At 43.3% G+C, this 25,378-nt stretch overlaps 1 protein-coding gene across 4 annotated transcripts in view; it reads right to left on the bottom strand.

The window, feature by feature from the left end:
• Positions 1–25,378, bottom strand: part of PKMYT1 (protein kinase, membrane associated tyrosine/threonine 1) — a 169,077-nt gene that overhangs the window by 132,105 nt on the left and 11,594 nt on the right. For 3 of the 4 annotated variants that reach the window (XM_078774582.1, XM_078774583.1, XM_078774581.1), the window contains 3 exons: positions 17,766–18,287; positions 10,574–10,798; positions 10,235–10,477 (listed from right to left, as the gene is read on the bottom strand). In XM_078774582.1, the coding sequence (XP_078630708.1) occupies positions 10,235–10,477; positions 10,574–10,798; positions 17,766–18,170 (873 nt within the window). In that variant the 5' untranslated portion in view covers positions 18,171–18,287. The remainder of the gene's footprint in view (positions 1–10,234; positions 10,478–10,573; positions 10,799–17,765; positions 18,288–25,378) is intronic. The other variant, XM_078774584.1, reaches the window with a different exon arrangement.

Here is a 25,378-nt window from a genome sequence, read left to right as displayed (position 1 = left end):
CATTCTCCCTTTGTCTCGTATTTCAAATCTGCGTGGGGACGTCCCAATTTCGAATTAGTTGCTTCCGTCGCGTTTCCTTTGTATCGGGTTCCGTGTAATAAACCTGTTTATTTTTGTACATTTTACCTCCACGTTCGTTTGAGTTATTAATTTGCAGGTCGAAGACGCTGGCGCGTGCGGGGCGTGAGGTAAGAGCTCGCCGCTTCTTCCTCTTCCTTCTTCCTCCCATGCTTGCATAGTCAAATCCGCAATTGATCGTCGCCTCGGAGTTAAACCTCATTCAGGCTATCCGCGATCCCACGGTCTTAACCGAGGGCATTCATGCGACAATATATATACATATATTTATGCACAATATCTCAAAAGGTTGGGGACAGATTTTGACGAAACGTGGTGGACACGTTGAGTGTTTGACAAGGACAAATCGATTCGATTTTGGTGAAGATTCGAATCCAGATCAGGCCTATCAGTGGGATACAAAATGTAAACTAATCAGCATGGTGGAGGTATGCGCTCTACTGAGTGCCATACTAGTTTAAGGATGTTTTTAATAGAATTCTTGCTGGAAAGTATTTTTTTCTAAATACTCTTATAGGTCATCATGAGGTTGTCCTGCCAGAAATTATCGTTTTTCAATGAATTCTTAAATCAGTACAAGGACTTACTGATCATTTACATATTATAGGGTAGCTCACCGAAGTCATTGCCAATTTCTCAAAAATAATAAACAGAGAGAAGGCTTCAAACTTTTGTAAAAAAACTTAACTTCATTAGTCACGTATTAAACCCGATGTGAGCTGCACTCAAGTACCAAGAGATTATTTGATGAAAAACTCCAAAGAAACGGTGTCATCTGGTTAGTTAGTTTCGCCTTCTCAACAAGGGTGGTTATCGGATCGGTGACCGCAATAAGACTTTCATCAACAATCCAAAAAGTCTTGCAGATGTGAGAAGGTGTGTTTTTCATCTGCATACATTTTTACATTTTAAAATGGATTGATCTCTTTTCCTGGTTGTTTTTATTTGTTTATTTATTTGAACTTGAACAAGAGTGCCACAGTGAATAAAAACAATAAAATTTTGATGTCACATGTCAGATGGTGTATGATTTAGGCAATAGGCATGCATCGAAATTATTTTAAAATTATATTTCCTGGGGAGGGGGGAATACTGTAATCACTTGTGTACAAGCCGCACCTTTTCCACAGAAAATAACATGTGCATTGCAGCACAATAAACCGCTTGAGAATTACCAGAAGCTAATGACTCGCTGAAAACTTGAGAGTCACTAACGAGCCTATCAGATAGATGTCACAAATCACTCAGAGTTGTTAGGTACAGAGTGAGCCAAAAAGTGGGCTCTTGGAAAAGTTTAATAACTTATCTGACAGTTTCACAATTAAATTGTTGATGTCAATGCTTGCTGATATGCTCCAAATTGGTGCCATTTATCCCAATGCAGAGGGCACACGTCAAGCAAAGTTATTGATCACTTGTATGTACTGTTATCAGAATTCTGCTCCAGCTTTCTTTGCTGATGTTGAGCTCTTGACAGAGGTGCCAGAGATTTATTGGGACTGCAGGCGAACGAGTCAGCAATATTCTCAGGAGACCTTCCTGATTTGTCAGCCAGAGTGACCTCCTCTGTTTGGTGAATTCATATCAAAGCCTGTGATATGCTGTCGAAATTTTTTCACAAACAATGAGACTTGCTGGGTGCTTTCGTTGTTAAAAACTGTGCGCAGAACAAGCGCCTTGTCTGCAAGAGCGAATTTGGCCCGAACATGGTGTTTGAATGCCTCAGATTCAGGAAACTTGGCAAATACACTCTCCCTTATCTCAGTTTAGACCTCGTGACAAATGAAAGAGAATGAATGAAAACTGTGAAAGTTATATTTTTCCCAGGCCCAACCTTTTTGGGGTCATCCTGTACATTAAATTCAACATGGCATGTCGTTCATGATATTGTTTCATGCAAGTTCAAAGTCATCTGCTACGCTAAATTAAACACCACATATGATGGCTCTCTTACAGATCAACAAAACACTGCTTTCCAGTACACCAAATTTCCAGTTGAGCTTGTTAATTTTTGCTGGAATTAATTTTTTGGGGTGTCGGTTATTCATATAAAATTGTATTTTCATGAGAATCTATATTATACAAGCGTTACGCCTAGGTCCCCCGTCGGTGAAGTGATGTGAGTTGACAAAGTGGAAGACGCAGAAAATATGCTATGATATGATATTTCGCTCACAAGGTTCAGACATACATGGAGGCGGCCATCTTGGATTTTGACGTGGTGACCCAATTTTCAATAGCCTTCTTCCTTGTGCCTAGATACACCCAAACACCAGATTAGAAGTTGGTACTTTGCTTATTTTTCAAGATATTTCACTCACAAGGTTCAGACATATATATGGTGGTGGCCATCTTGGATTTTGACGTGGCGACCCAATTTTCAAGAGCTTTCTTCCTTATGCCGAGATACACCCACACACCAAATTAGAAGTTGGTACTTCGCTTATTATTCAAGATATTCATCTCACAAGGTTCAGACATACATGGCGGCGGTCATCTTGGATTTTGACGTGGCGACCCAATTTTCAACAGCGTTCTTCCTGATGCCGAGATACATCCACACACCAAATTAGTAGTTGGTACTTCGCTTATTTTTCAAGATATTCATCTCACAAGGTTCAGACATACATGGCGGCGAACATCTTGGATTTTGACGTGGCGACCCAATTTTACACAGCGTTCTTGCTTTTGCCTCGATACACCCACACACCAGATTAGAAGTTGGTACTTCGCTTATTTTTCAAGATATTTCGCTCACAAGGTTCAGACATATATATGGTGGTGGCCATCTTGGATTTTGACGTGGCAACCCAATTTTCAAGAGCGTTCTTCCTTATGCCTAGATACACCCACACACCAGATTAGAAGTTGGTACTTCGCTTATTTTTCAAGATATTTCGCTCACAAGGTTCAGACATACATGGCGGCGGCCATCTTGGATTTTGACGTGGCGACCCAATTTTACACAGCGTTCTTCCTTATGCCGAGATACACCTACACACCAGATTAGAAGTTGGTACTTCGCTTATTTTTCAAGATATTTCGCTCACAATGTTCAGACATATATATGGTGGCGGCCATCTTGGATTTTGACGTGGCGACCCAATTTTAAACGGCGTTCTTCCTTGTGCTTAGGTACAGCCACACACCAGATTAGAAGTTGGGACTTCGCTTATTTTTCGAGATATTTCGCTCACAAGGTTCAGACATATATATGGTGGCGGCCATCTTGTATTTTGACGTGGCGACCCAATTTTCAAGAGCGTTCTTCCTGATGCCGAGATACACCCACACACCAGATTAGAAGTTGGTAATTCGCTTATTTTTCAAGATATTCATCTCACAAGGTTCAGACATACATGGCATCAGACATACATGGTGGTGGCCATCTTGGATTTTGACGTGGGTTGCACCCGCACATCAAATTTGAATGCGGTCCTTCGCTTACGCACGCACGCACGCACGGACAGACGGACGGACGGACGGACTGGAAAACCATAGTCCCCCTTTCGCTCCGCTGTGCGACGGGGGACAAAAACGTGTGTCAGAAGTACCTGGCAGAAGTACTAGCAGAAGTACCCGGCATTGCCGGGCGGGGGAGGGGAGGGGAGGGGGAAGAGGAGAGGAGGGGAACGGGGGGGGGGGAGTGGAGGAGAGGGGGGGAGGGGAGGAGAGGGGTGGAGGAGAGGGGGGGAGGGGAGGAGAGGGGGGGAGGGGAGGAGAGGGGGGGAGGGGAGAAGAGGGGGGGGAAGTACCCGGCATTCCATGTATAAACGTGAGGGAGAAGAGGGGGGAGGGGGAGGGGGGAGGGGGAGGGGGTAGGGGGAGGGGGAGGGGGGAGGGATGGGAGAGGAGAGGGGTGGGAGGGGGAGGGGGAAAAGGGAGGGGGAGGGGGAGGGGAGAAGGGGAGGGGGTAGGGTGGAGGGGGAAGGGAGGGGGAGGGGATCAGGCCTATCAGGCCTGAGGCCAAGCGCCAATCAGGCCAATCAAGCCGAGTGTCTGTTTGTCTGTCTGTCCCCAAACTACTCCCTCAGTTTTGGAGCGAGCCTCGCCAATCCTTCTGTGGAACGTTTTGGGGGCCCAGGGGATGTTCTCAGGTAGGTTGGAGGTTTCATAAACTCCTCAATAAAATTATGTTTTTGAAATTGACTCGATATCGAGCTGTTCCCGAATCAGGAAGTGAACAGATGATGACAATGGGCTGCTTTGATAATATCGCAATACAATTGTCATTTAACACAGTATTTTGTTATAGTATTAATGTATGATTGGACTGATGCTGTTTGGAATGAAAATCGAGATTTTGAGTTTAAATATGAATGAGGAAATGACGTGAAGGTTTCTATTTTCTAACTGTGACATTCGTGGTTTCACCATATGATCCACCACACGGTAACCCGGGTTGCCCCGTGATTTAAAAAAAATCATTTTACATAATTAATTAATCTATTTTAGGGGGAGTGTAACCCGGGTTCGCATGAGAGGAAAATCCTTTGTGACACAAAGGACACAAAGGATTTTCCTATCACACGAACCCGGGTTACACCCCCTAAAATAGATTAATTAATTGGGTAAAAATGATTTTTTGTCACAAAAACACAAACACACACAAAAAATTTTTGTTTGTGTGATTGTGTTGCACAAAGGATTTTCCTATCACGCAAATCCGGGTTACACTCCCCCTAAAATAGATTTTTTTTTTTTTTTTGTATACATAATCGAGGCTCGTGAAAGAGCTAACATTTATTACACAAACAAATCAAACAGACAAACAAAGTATATAAAAAGGGGAGCGGTAGACAAGATGGGGAAAGAAGGGGCAGCACATAAACACAACATTTGTGAGGGACATTGGGAATGTGTGGGAGTAGGAGGGCTTCGGGGGAGGCGGCGTGGGAAGGGGGGTGGGGGGGTGGGAGAAGTATAAACACAAGGACACCAAGGACTTCCAGGAAAGAAGTTGGTATTTCAAAAAAAGTGGATTTGGGGTGAAATTAGCGGGGGTAGAACAGATCAAGGTTTTGGATGGGGGAAGATAAGAGATGGTGGTGAACAGCTGTTTTAAAGACCTGGAAGGAGGAGTGGGATTGAAGGGAGTGGGGGAGTTTGTTACAGAGGCGGGAGAAAAGAGGAATGAAAGAGTGAAGGTGAGCAATGAGTCTTGATTTTGGCAGTTTAACCATAAGAGGGTTGCAGGCAGATCTTGTGCGACCTTTAGGAATATTTAGGGGACAGAGCCCAGAGAGAGCTGGAGGAGCAAGGCCGGAGAGGAGTCGGTAGAAGACAGAAAGACCACCAACCTGCCTGCGGTGAGTAAGTGAAAGGCCCTCGGAGGTAGCTTCATCACGGGAGATTCCAATGATTCTGAACGCTTTGGTTTCAACAGCGTGAAGACGAGCTAGGTGTGAGGCAGGAGCACCAGCCCAGAGGGGAGAGCAGTATTCCATTGAGCTGCGGATGAAAGCCTTGTATGTGGTGAGGAGCTCAGGTGTGCCAAGGAAGAACTTCGCACGACGGAGGATGCCCAGTCGGCGACTGGCTTTGGAGGCCAGATTTGAAATGTAGTTTTCCCAGGAAAGATCATGGCAGATAGTGAGACCCAAAAGCTTGAGTGACAGAACTTCTTGGAGAGGATTATTCAGAAAGTGGATGGGAGGGTTGTCCAGTCGGTCTTTTCGGAGAGACATCGTAAGAGAGTGAGATTTGTCAGGATTGAAAGACATGTTCCACTTCTTTGCCCAGTCAGTGATTTTGTCGGGGTCTGCAGAGAGTGAGGAGGCTGCAGACTGCCGATCTGAGGGATGAGGAATGGAGCGGCAAAGAGTGGAGTCATCAGCAAAGAGATAGAGAGGATTTTCAAGAGAGTCGGAGAGATCATTGATGAAGACCAGAAAAAGCACAGGGCCCAGAATACTGCCTTGGGGAACTCCAGCCTGAGCAGGAAGAGGAGATGAGAGAAACCCATTCAGGGCAACACGTTGACTACGACTAGAGAGGAAGTCCGCCAGCCATGCGTGGAGATTTCCATGGATACCAAAGGAGGAGAGTTTGGTGAGCAGAGCGGGGTGCCAGACCGTATCGAAGGCACGTGATATGTCGAGGGAGACAGCTCTAATTTCCTGTTTGGCATTGAGGACCTCCATCCATTGTTGAGACAGCAGAAGCAGCATGTCCAGAGTAGAGTGACCTGGTCTGAAACCAAATTGATGATCAGAGATCAAGCCATTGGAGAAAAGGAAAGATTTCATCTCCGAAGCAATGATGGATTCCATGACTTTGCTGATAATTGGGAGAAGGCTGATTGGTCTGTAGTTGCTAGGATCTGTTTTTGCACCTTTTTTGTGCAAAGCGGTGATGTTGGCTGATTTCCAAGCAGGTGGCAGTTGACCTTGAGCAAAAGAGAGGGTGAAGAGAACAGAGAGAGGGAGTGCAAGAGCGGGAGAACAGGATTTTAGAACCCGTGGGCTGATGCCGTCAGGTCCAGTTGCAGAATCAGAGTCGAGGGTTGACAGAAACTTTTCCACCTTGTCAGGAAGAAAGGACACAGAGTCCAGGAGCAGCTGGGCACGACTGGGTACGGTGGGTACAGAGAGGGATGGGTTTGGGACACAAGATTTAGAGGCAAACACAGAGTTGAGGCATTCAGGTTTTTCACGTGCGGAGTCAGCTGTGTAGCCGTTTGAGGTAAGGGAGGGGATGGAGGGGGAACAAACACCAGAAACAGATTTGACCAGACGCCACCAAGATTTGGAAGAGGGAGACAGAGAAGAGAGTTCGGTCTTGAGAATGGAGAGATATTGTTTCCTGGCTCTCCTGAGGGTGGACACACACTTGTTTCTGGCTTTGTGAAAGGAAATGAGATTTCCTTCCGTTGGATTTGCTTTCCAGGAGAGGAAGGCAAGTTGTTTCTGGGCAACAGCCTCACCACAAGATTCCATGTACCATGGACGGGAGGATGGGTATGACAACTGAAGACGAGATGGGATAAATCTGTGCATGAGAGAGAGCAATTTACTTTGGAAGAATTCCCAGGATGAGTTGATGTCAGAGGTGGTAGAGATGGGAGACCAGTCCAGATGATTGATGGCTGCTTGAAGACCGAGCCAGTTGGCCTGAGTGAAATGCCAGACTCGTCGACGCTGAGGAGGCTCCCTGAGAATGGTCAGAGAGATGTCCACTTTAACAAGCACATGATCAGATGAGCCGATTGGAGCAGAAGAAGAGCAGCAGACATTTTCAGGGAAGTTAGTCATAACCAAGTCAGAAGAGAAGATGCTCCGTTGACTGAGATCCGGATTGGGAAATTGACAGATTGTGTCAGTCCCAGTGAGTCGCAGAAGTCCTTTGCTGAGGAGCCATGGCTGGTGAGAGAGGTACCCATACCCAGCCAACTGGCATGGTGACAATTGAAATCACCACATATGAGGAAGAGAGAGTTGGGATGAGTAGATAGAAGTTGGTCCATATTATCAGACAGCGAGATGTAGATGGAGTCATCACTGTTTGGTGGACGGTACAACACACATATGAACAAGAGGTGGGAGCGAAGGGCAAGCCGTAGCCAGAGGTATTTCTGGGGGTGAGGTGGAGAGAGAGCAGTGCACGGCGAGTGAGAAAGAGTTTTTGATAAAGATAGCAACCCCACCTCCAGGACGAGGCTCAGGTCTATCATACCGGAGGAGGGAGTAACCCGGGAGAGATACTAAGGAATCGGAGACATCATGAAGGAGGAAAGTTTCTGTTAAGCAGATCACGTCTGGTTTGTCAGAGGCAACCTGTATGGAGAGATCAGTTAAGTTTGAACGAAGGCCCCGGATGTTTGAGGTCCATACCGTTAATGAAGAGGAAGGGGGAGCATCGGATATAGAACAGGGGGGAGGAGGGGTAGGGTAAGATGTGGAAGAGGAGGAAGAGGTAGGGAGAGCTGTTGAAGGTGTGTCAGAGATTTCAGAATAGCTCGGAGAAAGGGAAGGATGAGGCAGACAAAAGGTTTGATGGTGATTGGGTGAGGCACAATGAGGTGTTATTTGAGGAAGGGGAAGAGCGAAGTAGGAGGTTTGGGGAGATGGAGGTGAGAGTTGGAAGGGGGAAGAAGCGGGGAGGACGCTTTGAGGAGGAGGGGTGAGAGGGGGGAAATGGAGAAGCAATTAGGGTGGGGAGATTTGAAGGGGAGGGGCAAGGGGGGGAGTTTATGAGGGGAGGGGTTAGGGGGGAGTTTAGGAGGGAAGGGACAAGGGGAGGGATTTGAAAGGGATGGGAGATGGGGGAGATTTGGAGGGGAGGGGTGAGGGGGGAGTCTAGGAGGGGAGGGGTGAGGGGGAGTCTTGGAGGGGAGGGGTGTGGGGGGAGTTTAGGAGGGAAGGGGCAAGGGGGGAGATTTGAAAGGGATGGGTGATGGGGAGGATTTGGAGGGGAGGGGCAAGGGGGTTAGATTTTAAAGGGATGGGTGATGGGGAAGATTTGGAGGGGAGGGGTGATGGGGAGGTTTTGAAGGGGAGGGGTGCTGTGGAAGATTTGGAGGGGAGGGGTGAGATTGGATTTTGGAAAGTGTACGATTAATGGGAAACGAACAATTATTGCAAAATGAGTTTCTTGTGACCTTCGAGTTTAAAATACGTTTGAGGACGCTGGATGGGGGCTGGAGTGCAGGTGAGTTTAGGGAATGTATAAAAGAGGCACTGTAAGAGATGGAATTTTTTTGGGGGATGAATAGATTTTGTGAGCAAGTCGAAAGCAACCTTTTAAAGAAGAAGAAGAAAAAGGTGTTATAATATACGACAGAATACAGTACTTCAGGGGAAAGTTTAAACATTTTAAAGTTTCACAGTGAAAACTATCTGAGGAAATGGGGGAGAAACACGTGGTCAAAGAACGAACGAATGAATAAGAACAATGAATAAGAACAACGAATAAGAACAGAGAAGGAAATGTTTTTTTTTGTTTGTTTGTTTGTTTTTTTGAGTTGAGATTTTAAACAAGGAAGTATGGTATGGGGTGAAAAGACGAGGAAAAACAGAGAACGAAAGTTATTGGAGCACAAACGACGGACCGCTGAGAGAAAAACAAAGCCTCAAGGTAGGACAACGGTAGCCGACAAGGCCTCAAAAGACACGACACGAATTAACACGATTTTCTATACAGGTATGAAAGATTTACACTGAGAATCTTCCTAGGGACACACTATAGGTACACACACCATAAAATAAATACAGTTTTAACGAAAATACAAATGGGAACAATTTCTTAACTTCGATTTCGATGGAGAGCGTGGACAGCTGCGAATAAACGAAACCTCGCCGGCAAGACCGGAAACGGAAGTGACATGTATACAAAATAAACATGTATACAAATTAATTAATTATGTAAAATGATTTTTTAAATCATGGGGCAACCCGGGTTACCGTGTGGTGGATCATATGCAGATTCACCATTGACTGGGCATGGACCATTCAGACAGGTTACGTTTTTTGCCCAAGTCCTTCACGAACGTGCTGTCAATGCCTGATGTTTGACTGAAGGTGGCACAGGAATGTGGAATTTATTGGTTCCATGATTTAGCATTCAGTTTCCACATTGTTTGATGCTTTTGGCTTTCCACCAGTACATAGCATGGGTACCTTGCTTGTCTAATATATAAAAGGAGTTCGGTGTGCGTCCGTGTGTCGACAGGCCTTATATTCTCGTTTTATCTAAAAATGTTATTAGTGATTATGGTACAACATCAAATGGAATTAAGTGAAAAGATTCGCTGCATTAAAGATGAATGTTGTGACTAATGCTTAGCAGTATCGAGTCATTTTGCACTGGACATGAAAAGGAAAGTTAACTTTAACTGGTTGACCATGGAATTTATTTTAAACCTATTTAGGACGTCTTTTCTGTCGAGTTTTATTTTTGGTTTCCAGGCATTTTTGGTCAGGCATTATTCTCTGAAATTGGACATGCAATGCCTGACAATAATATTTCAACAATACATTGGCACCTGACTGGAGTTTGTGCTCGGGAACAGTCTAGTTTGTAATTTGTGCTCCGATCGTTGTTCGGAAAGTACCCGAGAGTATGCAAACGACAGATGTAAAGGTAATTCGTCCTTCCAAAATTAGGTTCAACTGTACAAACAGATCAAGCAACATTCAAAATTAACAGCCATGCATACCTGAGAGGTGTCCACCATCAGCCCAAAGTCCCCAATTCTGAAATTTCCATCATCGCCGAGGAAGATGTTGGCTGGCTTAACATCCAGGTGTGTGAAGCCAAGAGCATGAAGGCAAGAAAGCCCCCGCAAAAGATCTACCAGCACCCGCCAGGCCTCACGCTCGCTCCCAGTCCACCAGGACAGGTGACCAGATGAAAAGCCACCTTCACTCCACTGTTGCAGGCTGCACAAGCAGAGCTCTGTCTGCAAATGGGAATATCACAATAAAAGATATAATGAAGAGAAATAACAGAAAAATGAAATTTAGAGGAGAATGGCAACACGAGAAGAGCATATCACCTGTATGTAAAGCCTCTGCCGTTCTTCCCAGGCTCGGTAGAAGCGTAGCAGATTTGGATGCTGTGGGACATTTTCATGCTTGAAGACTTCGTTGAGTTTACGTTTGCGATCTCTCTCGCCACGGTATTTGCATTGGCTTCTCTTGACAGCGTATCGCAGGCCGTCCGCTCGACACCTTACTTTAAACACATCACCAAAAGAGCCAGAGCCGAGAGGTGATAGAACCTGAATGTATGAGGAGTATACATAACACTTTTATCAAATGTTGCATTTATAAAGCACCGAATAATAAAATCTGATTTAAGATACTGTACAATGCGTGCAATTGCTACTCCAATATACAGGGTGTCCCTTAAATATGTACCAATGTTTTGATTGTTTGAATAAAAGCAAAAGTTTGCCACGGGAACATAGAACAGTCAGAGTAACATTTTATGTTTTGTTTAGTACTCAACATGGGAATCATGATTGTCATGGGGCCCGCAAGGCTAACCCCCGCTCTAGCAGGGAAAATGGCCTTAAAACGTTCATTCATATTTTATTTTTTTTAGTACTCAACATGTCCATGTCTTTCAGTACATGTCTAGAGACATTCAACAAAATTGTCAACGTTTGCACAGATGGCATGAGATATGCCCTGAACAGTATTCGTGATGCGATCTTGTAGCTCATTCGAGGACTGCATGGCATAAACACTGTAAATCACGAAACTCCACAAACAAATACACCACAGGTCCTTAAAATCTTGGGGGCCAAGAAATGGGTCCACAACAGCCAATTCAATTTTTTGGGGAACGCAACATTTTTACGGCGCAGCCCATCGGGTGAAGCCGTCTAGAACAGCGTTTGTCCGTCCGTATGTATGTATGTCCCCTCAAACATATACCAATTAGAGCTGAGGATATGGTCACATGACAGGGAGATGTGATAACGTCTGATGTCATTACGGCATACGCGGCTGACTCTCCACACTCCGCCATTTTGATTTATATGTCATTCATGCCGAGCATATCGTCGAACCTGTCATATATCACAATCGCCATGGTCTACCTTTACATTTTTCATTCAGTGTGAAACACAAACAAACCGATTGTTAATATGATCATCAAATATCGAAAGCATAGACGTTACGGCTCTTCCAACAATACGGTACGGTACATATAGGCCTGAGGCCTTATGACTAATCTTCGGACCGCATCGGACAAATTAAGCCCAGGTTTCTTAATCCAGTAGTGTATCGTTTCAGTAGTATCGTTTTTGTAATAATAATAATAAGAAGAAGAAAGTAAATATAACCATAACACTTTAATCCCAATGTCGTGAATGGAAAGTTAATGGATTGAAGCGGTGTATGGTTCATGATCAATGATGAGCAGTGTTCGGCACTAATATTAATAACCGAGGAAGTAGGGAATTGGCCTCGGTTTCTTAATGCTAATATAATTTTCGAAATAATGATAACGTAACATTAATATTATAGTAAATCTAATCATAACACAAACCCCTTCGTAGTGACTGCAAACTTACTGGAAGTCAAAATATATCAGTTTTGTGTCCGTTACGTCATTACGTCTATGATGTCATTACGACGGCTGAGTCCACAGACCAACATTTTAATGTACACCCGCTCATTACGGGAATGGCAGGAAGGGCAATTCCTCTTTGGGGTATATAGATTACAGTCGATCTATGGTCGGGTCTCAAGAACATTAGGTGTGTTCATTTACCAAGTCTCTTGTGGAGAGATCGCCAAGTGGTTTCAGCATTCGAGCAAGCACACCATTCAAAACCCTTAAGGAATGGCTGGCTTGGCATGCGTCAGCTAGCTGCTTGGTAAATGAGCATACCTCTAACCCTTGTGGGGTACATAGATTACAGTAGATCTCGGCTCAGTTCTGTAAGTAAAACTTACCTCATGGATGTCGGGATTCCTCAAAATTTCTTTGTTTAATGCTATAAACAGCATTAACGGCTGCTTAAAAAGTTAATCATATGTGTTTGTGGTTTATAATATTTTACAAGCCCGGTTAGACTTTTGGTTTTGTTTTTTTTGGGATCAAGGAATTCATGAACAAAAAAGGAAATTACAAAGCATCTGAAAATACAAAGCCCGACCCTGTCCACTTTGTATTCAGACCACTTCTTCTTCCATATGTGAAACATGACAAAAACAGGAAAAAAAACTAGAGCAATGCGACTGCGTCGGCAATATGCCTTCGCAAAGTCCCACAATGGGTAGATGCCCTCGTTCACCGTCCTAAAAATAAACAAGTTTGATTTTAATCCCTTTAGCTGTTTTCAAGCATCACATTTTCACCACCAGGCATGACAGGTTTCACATCGATCGGAGAAGCGGTTTCAGAGAAGGGAATTTTTTAAATATCGGCTTTCAAGCTAATATGGCTGCCACACCACGTGATACGTAATACGTGCACGTGACACGTGCTGCCACACCACATGTATATGACCTTTAGAAATGTACACTCTGCATATGTATGGGTAGGAGATCACGTTTGTGAAGTTTCCTGTTGATCAGATGAGGTTCGTTTTTCTATTCAAGATGGCTGCGACACAAGGGTGAAAGGTGCGAGGAGAGCTCGGCGGGTGAAGTACAAACTGAGAATGAAGGTGTGGAGGTTGAAAGAGGTGACAGTGAGGGAGGCATTAAAAGGGAGGCTGAGTATGGTAGACTGGTAGAGCATGATGTGGTTGAGCTTGAAAGTGGTTGGATGTCAATGAAAGATCGTCTGTTGGGAGCCGTTGGTGAGGTATATGGATGGACAAAAGGACCACCGAGGCACTCGGAAACATGGTGGTGGGATGATGAAGTTGGAAAGAGTATTGACCAGGAGAGGAAGAAGTTCAAGGAGTGGCAGAAGGTGAAGGGTACGGGGGCAGAAGAGGCAGAGCATGAAAGTTGTAAGGCAGCCAAGATGGCTGCAAAGAAAGAGGTGGCAAAGGCGCAGGGGGCACATGTAGGAAAATGTTCGGAGAACGCTTGGATTCAGAAGAGGGTCAGATAGCGGTATTCAGGATTGCAAAGCAGATAGCAAAAGAGAGGTGTGATGTGATGGGGGTGAGTTGCTTGAAGGATGAAGTGGGACAAATCGTTGTCGACCCAGATGGAATTATAGGAAGATGGAAGAGATATATGAAAATGCTGTTGAATGCAGAGAATGAATGGGATGGCAACATAGAGAGTAATCTAGTTTTAGGACCAGAGGAGAAGATAACTGAGAAGAAAGTTGAGGAAGCGATAAAAGCAATGAAGAGTAGAAAAGTGGGAGGGCCGACTGGAGTTGTGGGAGATATGTTGAAAGCAGTGGGAAGTTGGGGTGTGAAGAGAATGACAGAGAGCTGTAATCTGGTGGTGAAAGAAGGCCGCATTCCAGTGGATTGGGAACTGAGTACCCTCGTCCCTCTATACAAGGGGCAAGGTGATCCTCTGGACTGTGGCTCGTAAAGAACGATAAAGTTATTAGAGCATGGAATGAAGGTATTGGAAAGGATGTTGGAGAAGAGAATAAGGAAGAAAGTGAAGATCGACGAAATGCAGTTTGGATTTATGCCAGAAAGAGGAACTACAGACGTGCTTTTTATTGTAAGACAGTTGCAGGAGAAGTACATGGAGAAGAGGAAGAAGTTGTTGCTTGGGTTTGTTGATCTGGAGAAAGCATTCGATAGGGATCCACGCGAAGTAGTGACATGGGCATGAGGAAGTTAGGTGTGGAGGAATGGTTGATCAGAGTAGTGAGGGCAATGTACAAAAGAGCACGCACAGCTGTAAGGACTAAGGACGGGAACAGTGGTGAGTTTGAAGTGAAGGTGGGAGTGCATCAGGGGTCGGTACTAAGTCCAATACTATTTGTAGCTGTGATTGCGTTGCTGGCTCGGAATGTAAAGGAGGGTTACCATGGGAGTTGTTGTATGCAGATGATCTGGTGTTGATTGCGGGGAGTATGGATGCACTGAAGGAGAAGATGAACAAGTGGAAGGAATGTATGGAGGCAAAAGGTCTGAAGGTGAATATCGGAAAGAAGAAGATGATGGCAAGTGGTAAAGCATGTGGTGAGGTGGAAAGAACTGGGAAGTGGCAGTGTGCTGTGTGCAGCAAGGATGTCGGCGTGAACTCCATTCAATGTACAATGTGCGCTGAGTGGGTTCATCAAAAATGTCGTGGTCTGAGAGGGTCTGCACAGAGGGAGCTGCAGATGGAGGAAATGTTGAGTTGGATCTTGGAGACGGTGTGAAGCTGGAAGGTGTGAAAACATTTTGCTACCTAGGAGACATGCTTAATGGAGAAGGTGGATCAGACTCGGCACCGGTTGCTGGAGTGAGATGTGCATGGAAGAAGTTTCGGGAACTGAGTGGCGTGCTGACGAGGAGGGGAGTGTCGTTGAAGCTGAAGGGAAGGGTGTATGCTGCATGTGTGAGAAGTGTTATGATTTATGGGAGTAATGAACTGAACGTAGAGCAGCAACGAAGGCATAAAAACACACAAAAAAAAAAATTTGGACGATTTTAGGTGACATTGACCATCTCAAAAGCAATAGGCTTCAATGACCCAATATGCAACCCCTGCTCAAATTGAAATGTCGTCAATCGGATGAAAATTGACAGTTTCATGGAACTTTTACCTTTTGAATAACAATAACGAAAAATAAATCGGCTTGTAGCTTTTGTTGGTGAACCAATTCATTGACCCCATATGCAAATTCTTAAAATGTGATGTCAATCGGATGAAAATTGACAATTTCATGTGACGAAGGGTGATTTACAAAACCGTCAATCAAATTTCACTGCAGGTTCATGCTGACCTTTGACATTTATTTTGACCAAATTAACTAATCAAATTTGATTAATTTATCATACTAAAGCTTTGTTTAAAATTTCATGAGAAAAACTCAAATGGTTAAAAGGTTACGACCTGGACGGACAGACACAGACAGACCCACAAGTGATGGCAAAAACCCGTCTCCTGCTGCGCGGGTAACGGGATCACGAACGTTAATCGAAAGAGAAGGTGGACATGTTAAATACTGAACAAAACTTCAAACATCACTCAAACTGTTCCGTACACATTTGAACTGGCAGGTTGTGTATGCTTGTTGTATTCACTATTCAATAAATTGACTATAGAACACCTTACCCCATGCAGTCTTGAGAAAAAAAATGTAGGAAGGATCCTTTCAACTCTTGCTTTGCATTTGAGCACAATCGATATTTCCTACGAGCCACCATTTTGCCTGAATCTCGATATTCCCCAAGTCTGAGCACGAGTGGCACATTTGATTGGTCAAGATGGCGTAAAATGGTGTAATATTTCGTTCAAGTGCTGCTAAACGGAGGTTTTTTGGAAGTGTCAAGAAGGTGATTTGTATTCTACAGTGTTCATGTACAGTGTATCATTCAATTGAAATTTAAAAAAAGTTTTAAAGGATATAGAAAATTAATAATAACAAGTCAGGAGACGACGATGATTCACGAGCGAGCTGTATTCAATGACAAAGGACGGACTATAACCGAAACAGGCCCGGACTGGGGGGTCGGGGGCCCACGTGGCAGGTGTCGGCCCCCGACATGCGGTGTACATGCCTATTTACAAAGGGCCCCAATGCACTGCGTGCGCAGGCCTTTAAGAGCCAGCTGTACGTAATTGTGTGTGGTGCTGGCCTGGAAATGTCAAAACGAAGGTTACCGACCTTGAAATGAGATAGAAAATAATGTATATTCAGTTATGAAGTTAGTTAGCTACACAATACCGAAAATTCGGTTCGATTCCGACAACTTTGAAAATTTGACCTTTGTGAACTTCAAAGGTCAAAGGTCGAAGATTCTGAAATTTGTTGGAAAACTTGTATTTCATGATGTATGTGATAATATAACATCATGTATGACATTTCACCCTATCAGGAAGCGAACAATGTAATAAAACCATCAAATAAAATAAAAATAAAAATAATAAAATAAAATAAAAATAAATAAATAAAATAAAAATAAATAAATAAATAAATAAATAATAAAAAATAAATAATAAAAATAAATAAAATAAAATAAATAAAATAATGAAACCTTTTCTAAATTTCATGACCTTGTGACCTTGACCTTGGGGCGAAAATGAAAAATCGAGCTCTGTGGGGCTAGATACATGACATTGGCCTAACCAAATACCGAAACCCCTGTCAGATTCCACCAACTCCCTCGGAGAAGATGTAGCTTGAAATTGATTACCCCCTAAAAAGACATCTTTTTCCGGCGTGGCTCTGCCCACAATGGGCGCAATACGCCCACTCTAGGCAGTACACAACTAGATCATGATATCAACCCCCCACCCAAGTTTCATCAAGATCAGATGATATCATCGGGTAGTTATGCTGCGGACAGACAGACAGAGACAGACACACAGACAGATACACACCCATGACGAATATAGTGGTCACTCTGTTTGATAACTAGTGAACCAAAAATACTTAAGAGCAGTAGTGGAGTTTTGAATCAGCTAAAAAGAGATTCACGAATGGAAGAAGAACCTAAGAGTTGAACTGCTGGAGATTTTGGTACATACGTGGTATCAAACTTGTGAAAAATACCCGCTTCATATTTACCTAGGCAGCATCTGAACTTTTAAGTACAGTCTTTCAGATGTTTACATTTTCATATTATTTTATCTCAAGAAGAACAAAAATACACAAATCGCTAAAAAAATTCATATCAAACTCCCGGAAGTTGTACAAGTCACAAACTTACCATCCAGCACCATTCCCCTCACTCCTTCACCCACCACCCAACAGCTCCCATGGAGCGAATGTTTGTAGGACAAAATAATATTCTTGAATTCTGGTCTATAACATTCCAGGTAATGGACACGAGGGATTCTTTTTCCAACGTCGCTTTGGATGCAAGGGGTTGTTTTTGCACATTCATTAATTTCCACATATCCGGTACGCAAGATTTTACTTTACCCGGACCTATGCTCATTCCTAAAACTTTTTGGATGACCGTTTTTTATGTTGATCCATAAGGAAACGAAAGGATCTCTGGAGGTGGATCTGGTGGAGGGATCTCTAAAAAATAATTAACAGCAACCACTATAGTGGGAACATTCAAGGTGGGGGTCAAATCCCACCAACCATCCCAATCCCACCATCCCAATCCCAAGATCAAAACCAACCATTTCCTTCCCAAAACATACCTCAAAACACTGGTAGAAATATGAAGTGGCAGATCCAGCACTTTCATTACAAGTGTCGTTCCCCAGTGGCAAAGACATGGAGCCACTGGATTCAGAATGTTCTAACGTCCTCACACTGCCCGTTGGCGTCACCCTTTTTGAATTTAACAGTTCTTTCAGTTCTCCTCCATCTTCTCTGAACGACACAGCCTGTGCTAACGGGGTTTCCCAGTGTCTATGTGTTCGGGGTAATATTCGTGATGAACTAACGGAGCTTTTGATTGGGGTAGGGGGAGGAACATAACGTGGAGTTCGTCCGTTCCTCTTGGTTGAGAAACTATTCCCGGGAATTTCAAAGAAGTTTGGGACAGCAAGGCGGGGGGTGCCAGGGCCATGTGGCGAATGGGAATCAGAGTCAGAATGCATGGTGAGATAGATACTTCTGTTTGGGCTTCCCAATCTCTACTTCTCCTCTCCAATCGAAAGTCCCTCTCCAAATCCTCTTCTGACAGCAGACTGGATGCACAAGATGTAACGAATCTTCTGGAGAACAGGGTTTAAGGGAAAAGTTAACACGTCAATTAATACCAGATTTATTTTCATACAATTACAATAATGGTGCAGTGAATAATGCTATGAAGATCAATCAAATTTCAACGAGACTTTTTCCGTAAATAAAATAAAACCTTAAAATAAGGGCAGCCTGTACCAATACGAGCAAAAACTCCCGAATGCAATCAAAAGTCCAGGTCAAATTTGAACCGTCGTCGTAACAACGGCATCGAGTAAAACATGCAAATCCAAAGAGAGAAAAACTGCAACATCACAATAAATATACAATTTATTATATTACAAGTGTACAAATGCTAATCTGCTTTTCGTTCAATGGCTGAGCAGCAATGAGTGGAGAGATGGGATATTGACCGACATTTGGGATAGGGGACACGTGGATGTGACAAACTGTTATTCGGTACAAGAGTAAACAAGAGGGAGAATTGCTTTGCAGTACATGTCCCCTCTAGGTCCCAATGAATGTTCTTGTTCCAAGCACTCAGCAATTGAGAACCAAAGTAGGCCAAATTGTTTTAGGTAGGCAAAATAAGATAAGTTTAAGTTTCTGTAACTTAATATAATAAATCCATGGACCAAGTTTCATTGTTAAAGGGCATGGGAAAAAAAAGTCTGGAAACCCACAGGGGGAGTGGACAGACGAGAGCAAACCTTCAGTCGACTCCAGTGAAACCGGTAGGGGACCAATAAGAGCACAAATATGGTTGGATTAAATGACAAAATGGTGTTCGACGCTTGAAACTGCAACTTGCACTAATATAACACAATGCCAAACAGCATTTAACCGTGATTGGAAAAGAGCACAACAATCTTTTCTTTTTCTTCTTCTGTAACGACCCCAATTATTCCCACCTTTTTTTTTTTTTTTTTCCCGCCGATAAATTGCCTACTTTTCATGAAAGACACCGAGGAATCTTTAACGTCCAGCCGCCCGCGAACACTCAGCGTAGACAGACAGGTGCTTCAGCTTAATGTCCTTCAGATGGATGTTTGTGTGGTGTAATCTTTTGCTATAGCCTATCGTAAACCCTTGTTTAACGGGGCGGCTACATTCCTGGAAAATTTTGCAGAAACCAAATCTGCATAAAATAAGATGAAAGGCCTCTGGGGAAAAGTAGGTTGGGTTCTGGGCTCAGTCCACTCACCGATAAACTCACGCGTCATGCACTGGAGCGCTTTACTGGAGTCAACTTCGTGCGTGGCACAAAACCAGATCATTCACTACCCCATAGGTTTTCAGGGCATTTCTTTACTCAGAAAATACTGGACTCATGAACGTCATAATGTCGGCCCAGTGACGCTGCACTGTCGCCTCAACCAAGTTTATCCCAAACCTTCACTTTCTGTGTCAGACATCACTTTCCTCATCATTTTTTTCCACTAGCAACAGTTTTTTCTCTTGGGAACCATGGTTAAAAATAGCCCCGTGGGAGACTGACGGCTATTTCCCCACGGATTCTGAGATTTAAAAAAATAATAATTGCCTGAATTTGAGGTGAAACGACGGATCCAGATGGAGAGAACAACCCCATGAGACCTTACTGTTCTGATGTATCGTACCAAATTTGGTCCATATCGGTCACGTAGTTTGTCAGGAAAATATTGTTACGTTTGTGGGTCGAACCCACAAAGGTTGAATAAAACCCCATGCATTTCTCATCCGTTCAGGTAAGGCCTCTGGTCCTCCCCCGCGTGCGCACCAGAGATAATCCCGCCAGGTTCGGCTTATACACCTCGGAGTTTAAAGCTCGTTTTGGCCATCTGTCACTCTGAGGCGTTCACTACAGGGTCGACACGACAACTGGTGTTCAGGAATGGGATACAAACTTTCTGATACCTCGACAACTGTTGTCGAAGAGAGGGATTTGAACACTGAAAAAAATAAAAAATAAATTGGTGTCAGATAGTGAGAGTGCGACACCCACTGAGTGGAAAATGCACTCAGCATTTGGACTCAAAATTTTAAACGGTCGCCTTTCTCTCATCAAGGGGGAGGTGATCGTAGTGACCGGGGTGTCCAAATTCCAAGTTGATTGGTGTCAGGAAAGAGTGCAAGGCAGCGTGTCGCTAAATTTAAATTCTTTTTTTTGTTTCTGAGATAAATCAAGTGACACGTAATGGCGGATGTGTACAAAATGGAGGAGCAGCTAGAAGGTTCTGAAGCGCAAGGAAGCGGGCTGGGGGTAGATTTATATGAGGGAACCTATATGCTGGAACCTCCCCCGTCCCGAACGTTCGAACTCCCTCCCCCGTAATGCCGGATTCTGAGATGCAGGGAACAGACCAGATGGGTTTCCAGGCCATGTTTAAATTATTCATGGAGGGCTTAGGGTGCATCAAACGCCCCTATGTCAAGAAAACAATCTGTCCCCAATTTTATTTTGTTCCAGTCATAAAATAAAGTTCCTATGCAAAATTTGGTAAGGTTTTGATATCATCTTCTGGGTCCACCTCAGCAAATTAGATTTTGAGTCGGTAGTATCAGAGTCAGAAATTTGACACGCAGCTGTTTTGAGGCCCATAAATAAAAATGAAAGGATTGACCGATTGCTACATACAATAGCTCTTTAGAAAGGTATTATTGTGCTCTGTAGCAATATATAAATCATCATAGGGATAGGGATATAATTCACTTATACACAAATAGTCAAAATCATGATTTTATTGGTATAATCATATGTACTAGGGCATGCCCGTACGTGGGTGCCCGTTCCTTGCCAAAAAAAAAAAAAAACGCTACCCGTACGCTCTACCCCGCCCGTACGCCCGTAAACAAAAAAAACAACGCTCTTCGCTTCCGCCCTTCGCTCTGGGAGAAATAATGCGCATAAGAAATCGAGAAATTATTATTTTCTCCGGAAGAAATCGAATTACGAACCGTAATGGCGCACGCGCTCGGCTCGGCTCGCAACAACGCGTTCTGTGATTGGCTGCCGGAAGTGAAGTCTTCACTGTCCGGAAGGTCGCAAATCGCAGTTACGATGAATCGCAAATTAGTTTTATTTAGTTTTAAAACATAGTTTAACGCCAACATAGTTTGCCAACGTGAAATAAATGAATACGCTCTCAAATGTGCCGTCCGAGGCAGAGTCTGTTCGCCACGTTCGGCACACGTGATAGCTCGCTGCTCTCTGATTGGTTGAATCGTTTTTTGGACATAGCTCGCTAACTACTTGTCCGATTAATATGAAACCTTGAAAAGGCACATCCTCGGGTCCCCAGCAATATACCTGGCAAGTTGCAAGTATATCGGACCCGTGGTTGTCGAGAAACAGCGGTCACAGACAAACAAACACACACACAGACAGACATACACACACACACACACACACACAGAGATTAGTGGAATTATAGATAGATTATAGATACCAGAATGATATAATTTTTATTACAGTAGAATCATATATACACAATCTTAGCATTTATCATCTTAATACGAGTACATCTGACTATGGATGAACATGAAAATAGAAACAAAACAAAGATACTGTAGTTTTCATGGATATTTCTGACAGTTTAGTCTTGAGCTGCTCGCTTTCGAAGATTCGGTTGCTCCTTGCGGTTGTGCTCAACAACTTGTAGCACATTTTGGTAGTGGTCTTCACTTCTGGCTGCTGAAAGGAAGTCAGAGCTAAGCTTAACTCCCCTTTCTGCAGAGTCATTCACCACATTCAAGGCTTCAACATTAGTCCATGATGTCTGGTAGGCTGCAGAGTTAGTCCATTCTTGAACATCGGTAACTAGAAATGCCCAGTCAAGCTTCAGATGATGAAATAGGTACCATGAATCTGGTCCAACAAAATCAGCCAGAGTGGTCTTCTCAGTCAAGTCATCAGGAAATCTGGGCTTTCCAAACCCAGTACCAAACCGTCCTTGTGGGTTGGTTACTGGAAAATCTGGCTGAACCTCCAGAAGTCTGTCTGCCAGAGCACGGCGATGGTCATGAGGAACAACTGAGCTGAAGAGGGCAAGTGGAACCATCTCTTCTGTGAGGTACCAGAGATGTCGTTTGAAGGCTTTCAGGGCACTTCTTGAGATTCCAGCATTGACAGCTTCATACTGTTTCAGTTTGGAGATGAGCTGCAGGTCATTCCATGGGACATCGGTGACAGAGGTACATGTCATCCACCAGGAGCTGTATACTAGAGTGACAAACGTGACAAATTCTCTGATCTTTGGCACTTGTTTTTCTGTGGTAATTGTACCTGCTGGAAGATCAGTGATTTGTTTTTCGAAGAGACATAATTTGATTGAGTAGAGGAGCTTCGCCATCCATCTGGTTTTATGCAGTGCACCAGGACGCTTGAAGGTTATTTGATGTTCAGCTACTTCACCATCAAGGAATACAGTACACAGATCAACAAATTCCAAATAATCATCACGTCTTAGAGATTGCTCGGTGTGACAGAGTCTGAGAACATTATTTTGCCAGTCACTTGTCAAACTTGTTGCTGCTTCATTGAGTTGAGATGGATCAAATCGTGAAAGTGGTTCATTGAATGTGTGTGGAAACATTTCAAAGTTCTTGCGAAACCTTGAGAAGAGGAAGATATCTGGTGACTTAGATGCTTCAACTTTAAGATCAGTAAAAATGTGCGTAAGAATGACTTCACCAATGTGGTGTCTGCAGCCTGACCACAGAAGAGCTTTGTTAAGCCGTTGTTGAATTGTTACACAAGCTGCACTGATGTGGCCGGTGTTAGATGCAGTTGTGTCAAATGTCAAGTTGACAACATTCTCTTGGCAGTTCCATGATTCAAGTAGGTTATTAGTCAGCTGAGCAATTATATCTCCAGATTTACGGTCTGTTCCAGGCTTGTAGGATGGAACACCCAGCAGCTTCATATCAGTTTGAGAACCCAAAAGCAGAGCCAGGCGTTCTTCAAAAGTGTTTTGGTTAGTTAAGCATGGAAGCAGCTTTGAGTCCCAGTGCAACGTAGCAAGCTTCGGAGGTATCCATTTGTCCTTACAGGTAGTAGCAATATGCTGTCCAATTTTGCGTCTTGATTTATCTGCTGTAGCATATGATGTTGACACCTTCGCTACATCCCCTCCTGTTTCTTCAATAAGAGCTTCTGTGAAAGCAGCCTGTTGGGTTGGTGTCATCTTCATCCTTGTTGCCAGTGAAACAAGACTGGGCCTCTTCAGGATGTCATGTGGAATGAAAACTGATGTGCCAGGTCTAACTAAACGATGATGACTTCTTGAGGTTGTTGGTGTGCTTGTTGAAGGTCCAAGAGTTACTTCTTCATCACTGTCACTAATATTATACACAGTGGTTGTAGTATTTATGTTGAACTCCAGCTCCATACTTGCTCGCCTCTCTGATTCTTTTTCCTCGCGGTTCACTTTACGCTGCATCTTATCTGCCAACAGTTTATCTTGGCAGCCAAATGTTGCACAGCGATCTGTCTTCATAGATTCCAGGAATGCTAAGTCTTCAGGATTCTTGATGTGAGAACTAGCATCATTGGGCCACAAGGGAAATGTCTCCATAAATTTCATCTCCATTTGATTCACCTTTGTGATGCTTGCTGGAGTTGTTCTTCGGTTGATAGGGATTGATCTAAGCTTGGAATTATCATCTGCAAGTTTGATAATTTTCTCAATAGCCTTGCGTTCAGAGATGATAGGAATATTAGCCTTGCCATAAAATGGTGTCACTTTCTGCAGTACAAGCTTTGCTGATTCCCACCGAGAGCGTCGTTCAAGTTTGCCATCTTCCGTGTGCCACATGAAACAACGTAGTACTTGTAAACAAGTTGGAAGTCTGGTGCCATTGATCTGGGAATCTTGTTCAGTTATGGCACTTCCAAGACCAAACACCTTGGTGGACTCTCTTGTTGCAACAGATGCTTTCTTTACTGTGCCATCCATTGTTTTATCTGAAAGAAAAAGGTAGTATTAGTAACAATAATGTCATTTCATAATTATGTACAACAAATAAACCAATTATCCAATTTTATTAGAGTATAGCCTAATAATTGTTTTAATCATCTTGTCTAGTTAAAAGATCTCTGTAAAGACAAGATGACTACAACATTCAGGATATTCTTTAATTTATATATTATATTTTAAAAATACTCTTCATTTACCTTTATATCCATATTTTGAAAAAAATCATTATTTTGACTATTTGTATATAAATGAATTGTATCCTTATCCCTATGATGATGATATATTGCTACAGAGCACAATGATACCTTTACAAAGAGTTATTATATGTAGCAATCAGTCAATCCTTTCATTTTTATTTATGGGCCTCAAAACAGCTGCGTGTCAAATTTCCAACTCTGATACCACCGACTCAAAATATGAAATGGTGAGGTGGACCCAGAAGATGATGTCCAAACCTTACCAAATTTTGCATAGCAACTTTATTTTATGATTGGAACAAAATAAAATTTGGGACAGATCAATCCAACATCTTTTTTAAAATAGTTGGGCGTTTGATGCACCCTAATGGAGGTGAATAGTAAAATGAAGGGAATGAGTGAACAATTGGGGGGCCAGATTATTGGAATGAAAGAGGAAATGAATAACAACAGTGAATGATTGGAGGGACAAATTAATGGATTGGAGGGAGAAATGATGGAAATTAAAGGGGATATTAATAAAAATGGGGAACAGATGGGAGAAATGAAAGAACAAATGAATGCCAAAATTGATGGATTGAAAGGAGAATTGGCAAACAAAATTGATGGAATGGAGGGAAAAATTGAGGGAATAAAACAGGAACTGGGAGAACGAATTGATAAAATGGAGGGGAGATTGGACAATAAAATTAGGGACTTGGGGCATTCGAGACCAAATTGGAGACTACATTTGGGGAAATAGAGAAGGCAATGGGGATAGAATATGAATTAAAACGTGAGGAAATGGCATTAAAAATAGAAGAGGGGACAACCGGGCTGTCCGAATGGGGGAAAAGTGGAAGACAAAATTGGGGCTACTAATACAAGAATCAATAAAGGAAATGAGAATAAAGGAAATCAATAAAGGTTATCGGACCTGTGTGGATGCCAGAATGCAACAACAGGTAGAGGAATGGGGCCTCTTTAAAC

This window comes from Myxine glutinosa, chromosome 3, assembly GCF_964187855.1.
Source record: "Myxine glutinosa chromosome 3, kmMyxGlut1.1, whole genome shotgun sequence".
NCBI lineage: Eukaryota > Metazoa > Chordata > Myxini > Myxiniformes > Myxinidae > Myxine > Myxine glutinosa.
This window is presented reverse-complemented; position numbering and strand designations above follow the sequence as displayed.